Source organism: Photinus pyralis, unplaced genomic scaffold (genome assembly GCF_008802855.1).
Source record: "Photinus pyralis isolate 1611_PpyrPB1 unplaced genomic scaffold, Ppyr1.3 Ppyr1.4_LG6, whole genome shotgun sequence".
NCBI lineage: Eukaryota > Metazoa > Arthropoda > Insecta > Coleoptera > Lampyridae > Photinus > Photinus pyralis.
Window position 1 is genome coordinate 42,687,344 of NW_022170663.1, and position 7,871 is coordinate 42,695,214.

Here is a 7,871-nt window from a genome sequence, read left to right on the forward strand (position 1 = left end):
GCGCCATGCTATCGATTATTGACGTGCTCCCTAAGAATAAAATTGCATGTAATGGAGATTTTCATTTCTATTTCTTGTAAAACAAAACAATTATTTTATTATTCCCTAGATCCTAATAAAACATGTCCATTTAGATAGCTATGGGGAAGCAGGAAGCTTATTGAAAGGATTACCTTTGTTTTGCAATGCAACCCGCACCCCCTTTTTAAAATTATAATACATCTTCCCCCATCGTTTGAAAAGCCATAAAATTCTCTTTACCGAAATACACACAAAAAAAATTTAAAAAAGCCAAGACAAATACAAAATAAGTAAATTTAAGATATTTCACATTTTCATTGCAAATACCGCGTGACCCAATAAGACTGTTCCTTGGCCATATCTCGAGAACCGTTCGTCATATGACTTAGGGGTAAAACAATTATAGGGTAAATCGGTCATGAAGAATCGCTGGAAAATATTTTCAAGTTCTAAAAACGACCAACAGAGGACGTAACAACCATCTTAAATTTTAAAATTGCATTTTCAGTTGGTCTATCACTTCTTCCTAGATGCCCTGTTAAAATTCCTTCTAAAAATATAGACCGAATAATAATTTGATTCCCTAAACAAAGATTTTCTGCGGAAATTGGGTGCCATCTTCTCGAAACATGTGTGAATATTTATACCCAGTACTTACAATTGTTTGTTCACAAATTCGTTCAAGAACAAAACAGGGTGTCCCATTTTTAAAACTTTTCTAGTTTGCATATTTCCGTAACTGTTGGTGCAAAAAATAACATAACCGTCATGTGCGTCTTTTTGGTCAAATTTAAAATGGTAACATCAAAATTTGACAACATTCCCTGCCTCAAGAGAAACGGTGGAAAATCAAAAAAATTTTCAATATTAGAATGACTAAGTATATTTTTCTTACTTAAAAGAGATACAGAAAATAATGTTTATTACAAGATTGCAACAGGTTCTTTATAACGATAGTTGAATAATTGCCCTTTTCAAAATAAGTATACAGGGTTAGGTAAATAAGTAACTAACCTCATTTTTTAAATGGACCACCTTATATCTTTTAATGATATTAAAAAAGATTCATGTGATTAAAAAAATGGAGAAAAGATTTAAAAACATTAAAAACATTTTAAAAAAATTAAAAGGGTTTCAAATGTTTCAAAAAAATACAAACACATTGAATTTGTTTAATTTTTTTAAATCTCTCTAATCTTTTTGTATCAATATTACATTTTTTAGAATTTTTTAGTGTTATATTTTTGAAAAGAGATTTTAATGTGCTATCGTTTGAGATTAAAATATACAAGGTGTTCCGCTAAAAAATGAGGTTATGTTCTATAACCATTTTACCGGACCCTGTACACATATTTTGAAGATGGCATATTCAACAATAATTATAATGAAACTTTTATATTTCTTTTAACTAAGAAAATATAGAGTCATTCTAAAATTGACAGTTTTTTCCCCCGTATCTCTTAAGTGAGCGAATATTTTCAAATATTGATATTACCTTTTTAAGTTTGACCAAAAGATACATGGCGCCTATACTTTTTTGATAGCACTCACAATTCCGAAGATACCATATAAAAGTGTTGAAAATGGCAGGACACCCTGTATATTTGTCGCTGAAGCTGAGATGTTGATTCACAGAAGTCAATTTCGCCTAATTCTTTTCGAAGTTGTACCTCGAATGGATAAAAATTGTCCTTTTTCCAGAATTGTATAAATTGACGCGGTAGATACATTAATCAATTTTGCGACCGTTGGAATTGATGACGTGGGATTTGTCGCAAACTGACCGCGAACCTTAATTTCGCGCACACCGTCCAACATTCTCGGCTGTGTATCTTACACGGCCCTGAAACTTACACGCCAACTAGATAACATACTTACGCCCGATATTCTTATGAGTGTAACGGGAGCCCGTTATGCAGCCAAAATTTTTCGATTTTGACGAAAATACACCTTTTGAAGCACCAGGAATCCGAATCTGTCTGTCTGTCTGTCGATTTGTTACTCTCTCCCTGTTCTATACCCTCATTTACGGCTCAACGGCTGAACCGATAGGACCCAATTTTGGTACATATATTTTTATACATAAAAGGAAGAGTTAAAAAGCTTTTGGGCAGAATCGAGCATGTGTAAGTGTATCAAAGTAACAAAAAAACTGTGTTTTTCTATTATGGCTACACTATTGCATCGTGTGGGTGGTATCTGCACTAGCCACAGAAAATCTTTGTCTATAATTTTGAGTTATAGCAGTATAACTTTGCGTTTGTTCCATTTTGATATAGAGCACGGCAATACTGGGAACGGAAAATCGGGGAGCGACGCGCAGAGACAATGATAGTGTATAGTTCGTCTGCAAGAATTTGAATTACAAAAGAAGCGAACTTAAGGTCCAATTACATAAATAAAGGAAAAGTATTCCGGTGTAAATCGGAACAAGGAAATTGTTTTTTGTTAACAAAATTCTTGCTAATTTTGCGAAGACGAATCAGTCGTTTTACCCGCGGAGGTTGTACCTCAACGACGGTAAATTAAATTTTCTTGTAGCCGTAAGAACAATAAGTTCGATATATACAAGGTGTTCCTAAATATGACATTTATTTATTTATTGTCCCTCTCTTGTTCGGGGCCCTCAACAGGCTTGTGTCCAATTATTGAGTCCAAATCTGAACTCTAAAAAGTAATAAAAACAGGAGATTATCCAAATAATAAATAAAAACAAATAAAATAAATAAAGAAACAAATAAATATTGAGCCTACTGGGCCATTTTAAAAATTCAACATTTTAGCTTATTTATTATTTTATTTTTATTTTTCTCCCAATAACGGTCGCAGATACGAAAAAATTATAAGAAACAAAAAGGATTCTAAACAAAACGGAAAATCAATTTCTTATTTTGCAATCCACCAGCGGCGTACCGAAAAAAAGTTCAAGGGTGGAAAATGGAACATGGCCCCCGAAAATTCTCACTAACATCGACCTAACCAATGATGTAAGCCCTTCGGCGTAACTTACATTCCCAATTTGAACAAAATATCTCAAAAACTGTAGGAGACAAAGCAAAATCTTTTTCCTGTAAATCGGTAACAAAATGTTAGTGGACCTATATTTTTATGAACTCTTAGTCATAAAATACTCCAAAGAATTAGCTATAGGACATAATATTTAGAAACACTCTGTATACGAGATACTGTAATTTTTTTGCTTGATTTGTATAAAGTTACTGATTGGTTCTTTTTAACAAAACTGCAAATTTTATTGGCATTAGAAATCGTACAATTTTTCTTAAATTTCTTAAATTGGCTGTTGGAGCCCCATTATTCCGTAAAGTTGTTACTGTGAACTCATTTAGCAAGGATTTGGTTTTCTTTTCCATTTAAGGTTGGGTTAGTCAATTTCAACTAGAATTTTCATCTAAATAGGTTCAACTTTGTTAGCCATAAAGTGTGTATTCGTTGTGAAAAAAACGCCGTATTATTTTTGTTCATTAAAATTTGAGTAGAGGTACTTGAGAAAGGAGCGTGACCATGGATATGGGGTTTATTTTATCAGAAGTACCATAACAAATTTGTAAGTAGTGTAAGATAACAGACCTTGTAGGTCAGTAGTAGAACGTTGGGCTACAAAACCGAAGGTCGGGTGTTCGAACCTGAACTGAGGTAGGAATTTTTCATCTGTGGGAGAGATGGGAATTTCCTTAGATCAGTTTCGAGCACTCCGAAAAAGGTTTTCCTGCGTTTTCCTAATCCGTAAGGTAAATACCGGAACAACTTACGACCTTCTGCAGGGGCACCTATAAAAAGCATTATGCGAGCCACTTTGTAATTGGACGTAAGCCTGTTGAGGGCCTAGAACAAGAGGGACAATAAATTAATAAATAAATATGTAAATAAATAACGTGAAATTTGGATCTACATATTTTATTTCGCCATCTCGAATTTTGGATGAATTGGCTGCAATCAAAGATATGGCAAGTTTACTTTGTTCGCGAAGCCCTTGAGAGAAACACCGCCAACGCAGACTATGCATGAAGACGATTTAAACGCCCTCTTACCAGGGCGTGTTAGGACGTTACATGTTCCCATTCCATGCAACATATTTAGACAATAGTATTCTCTACGGCTTCACAATGTTCTGTGCAAGAAATATTCCTCCACGTTGCGGACGCACAACAAAACCCACGTCACGAAAAGGAATTTATACCCCGTATAAAATAGTAGGTGATAAACCGTTTTTCCCTTGCAGGTGACACGTACAAAAGTTGATCACATAAATTTCGAAGAAGAAATTGAGGATATTGCTCTAAGGACATTATTAAACGACGCAAAATTTGACAAGATACGGCGATATACCATATACTTAGGGCTGGAATATTCTATCCTTACACATAATAAAACGGGACCGAAGGTTTATATCTAAATTTAAGCGGCTCTATTGCAAAAGGGGAACGAAATTTATTGGGAGTTATCACAGGTGATGAACCATCGCTTTGGGTGCGAGGCCTTTGTCGTACACAATGTATTTTTAAGACGTCTCTAATTTCGTTTTATTTTCATGGTGACATTTAACGAAAGTAATCACTTTTATGGGTTCTTTAAAACTATCTCTTAGCAATAAACTGACTCCCAGGCTTTTATTAGCTTGGTCGGATACGGATCAGAGTTACTCACAATAGCTTTTATCCGGGCATGTTAGTTTCACCAAAAACCTTTACATTTTGATCCTGGGTGATATTCGAGCGCGTGGGATGTATGCTAAGACGAAGTTTGCGGGGACGCTTTAACGTCGCTTCGGGGAGTTAGTTTTGAGACGTACAATGTGGGCGGATATGAACGAAACTTCGCAACTTCAGTAATTTTAGGTTAGAAATCTCACATTTCGGTTCTGCGTCTCCTTGCGAAGAAAATTAATGTACTTTTACTCGTCTCGCGGTTTACCTACCAGAAATAGAATGGCGGAGGTCGTGGGGCTAAAAACTTACGGGCGGAATGAGTTATTTAAAATTAGGGGGCTGGAAGACACCGAGGCGCTATGTCATTCGTTTTTTATGAATCGCGAGTGCCGGAATACGTGCGTAGGCTGTCAAAGACGCGCCATTACCTTTTAATGCGTTTCATATTTTTAAAGAGAAGACGACCAACTCGAACGTAAATTACTATTCTTCTCTCTTAAATCTTAAAGCTTATCTTTCTAATGTCTCTAAAAATTTTCGCTCTCTTTTATTGCCTTACAGGAATACACGTCATGCATCATATCGACCATAGTTTTTTGAGTGGAAAGATTGTCATAAAGGGCGAACGAAACTTATTCATGCAGGAGGATCTTAAGTTTAATTTCCAAATGGGATCATAAGAGTCTGCTGGCGCTAGCTAAATTATGGCATTGTGTGCCTTTATTATAAAGTATGAGACTAAAGAGTCATTGAAATTAGATTTGAAGAGGTTCCAAGAAAGAGCGCGTCCGTTTCTGCTCCATCGCTCTAGCAATGGCACTCGACCCGTGAAAAGGGTTGTAAGAATAATTACGTTACCTCCAACACCCATGACGATCGGTCCAGCATACGAAAGATTGTTAAGATGGAAACCGCGCGACTCGTTCTTAATCCTCACCGTATGATTGCCTCGGATCTCCTGGGCGACGGACAAGTGATCCGCGTAATAGCCTAAAACAGAAAAAGACGAATTCAATTCGGGATTTCTGGTGGGCGAGTTTAATTCAATTTGAAGTTGGAATAAGTATTGATCGTAAATGGAAAAAGGAGTAGGACGAACGAATAGGAGGATAAACGTGCTTAAAACAGCGACGAGGGAGAAACGAAATTAAATTTAAAAGGAAGATGTCAAAGTTTAAGAGCTTCGAATATTATTAACACGTCGGCTTACTTAAGTTGTGCTTTTAATAAACTGCCGTCACGTTGTGGTATTATATTGAATTGTTTTCTCCAAATAAGTTTGAGAAAATTAAGTTACCTCTGCAATTTGTGTTCCTTCCAGTTTAATTATAAGATTAAACCGAAAATGTTCGAAACTATTGTGTAAGTTTGAGTGAAATAAAACTTTTTCCCAAACCTCTCAAATAAGACGCTATCTTTTCACACCTTCGGGTACCTACGTAAAATAGGAAATTTTGGGAGCAATCGGTATCACGATGGTAACTGTGCAAAAGGTAGGTACTTTTCGCACTAGTCCGAAAAGTAATTTGACCTTGACTATTGATAAAAAATTACACATAGTTATGTAATGATCTTAGCCTCCAACTCTCTTGGCGGCTAACGCCAACTTCAGGTCACACCGAAATATTTGACCATATTCTGTAGCAGCGGGAACGCCAAACTAACATGGCTGCCTATTTGAATATTCTCGATTAAGTTTCGCGCTCTGTGGCCACTCCGAGTGCACTAACATTGTGATCGTCATGTAGGACACCTACGTTGTGCAGTAACTGGGTTCTAAGCGTTTTATGGGTAAGGAACACCAAAAGCAACAGGCGATTGAAATTATATTGAAGCTAATATCAATTTGGATGGGGCCGAAGCCTATTAAACCAAATGGCACGATCCCCTAGGGCTCGTGAGAGAAGATCGTACCCAAGAAACTCTCCGTCGCAGTCTCCAGGAACGTACATGTCAAAGCCTACAGCTAACATCTAATGTACAGCACTTTTGAGACCTCTCGATAGTAAAACTCTTTAGCACAAACAGGGGTAAATACTACGAACATGCTATGAGTAACCAAAATGGAATCGAGCCATTCCCCAGGTATTACAACACATACATAGGACAAAACTAAGAGATAGTAAATGTGCCTCGCCGGACGGTAGGATTACCCACGCCCAGTGGGGTACCTGGGGACATGGGCTAGAGGTGTTTGGTTTCGGAATGAGTGAAAATGTTAGTGTTTGGTTCACCAAAGCCCGTATAAACTTGAATAACTCGATTCCCAATAAACACACGCTTTGGCTACTCCGGCTTGTCACGGCACAATGGCAAGGCAATGAAATAATTGAACCAATGACAAAGAGGTTCGAGAGTGACTAAAAGGCGCAATACACAAATATCAGAACATATGCAAATATGTACACAATGGACACAGCCCTACCGACAATGAAACATAATTGCCAACACCAACAAAGGTTACACATTAGAGGTACAAGTAATTGAATTAATTGTCCGGTAAGTACATAAGTAAAGGGTTACAATCTGCATTTAAGTTAGACACATTCAGAGATAAATTAAATCAAGCAAATACCTCACCTGATATAAAAAGCAATATCACACATTAATGATTAAGGTATAACAAAAATATTTCAAGATAACCCGTACTTCACACTTAATCCGGTTACAAGAAAAAGACCCTGAACACATTCTCTACATCGTATTTATTAACTTCTCCAAGCGACGCTGTCACTTGATCCCTTAACACCCCTAAAAACCTTCCGAAAAACGCCCATTGCCTGCATTTCTAGGAAAACTCTGGAGTTCAGGTTTTGAACATGGCAAACACATGTCGTCTTCCCATCTCATCTTCGCTCTCTTTCTCTTTTCTATAATTCCACCAGGTTTCGGTTGGCAGCAATTTGTAACTAACATGATGTATAGGGTGCTTCGTATTGACAATCATATTCACAGGATGTTGCTACAGTTGGGGCACCACAGTTACGTCATTCAACATGACTTGAGATTAGAAACGGTAAACATGTACTACTTTTGTAGTTTTGATCCACAACCTTTAATCAAGGCACCCAGCTTACTTTGAGTAATTACAGCGGTAATACAAATCAATGCCAACATTTACACCTCTAAGGCCAAACCAAACAAAGTGAGGTTAAAATTTGATTACTTACTACGAACACCATT

The 7,871-nt window shown here is 36.8% G+C and overlaps 2 protein-coding genes across 2 annotated transcripts in view; one reads left to right on the forward strand and one right to left on the reverse strand.

The window, feature by feature from the left end:
• The window catches only part of LOC116174657 (protein virilizer-like), an 11,519-nt gene extending 5,099 nt beyond the window's left edge, over positions 1-6,420 (reverse strand). Inside the window, exons 1-2 of the mRNA XM_031492599.1 lie at positions 6,354-6,420; positions 5,542-5,678 (exon numbers count right to left, since the gene is read on the reverse strand). Of these exons, the coding sequence (XP_031348459.1) occupies positions 5,542-5,678; positions 6,354-6,420 (204 nt within the window). The remainder of the gene's footprint in view (positions 1-5,541; positions 5,679-6,353) is intronic.
• Positions 1-7,871, forward strand: part of LOC116174658 (RE1-silencing transcription factor B-like) — a 394,864-nt gene that overhangs the window by 341,083 nt on the left and 45,910 nt on the right. The window lies entirely within an intron of this gene.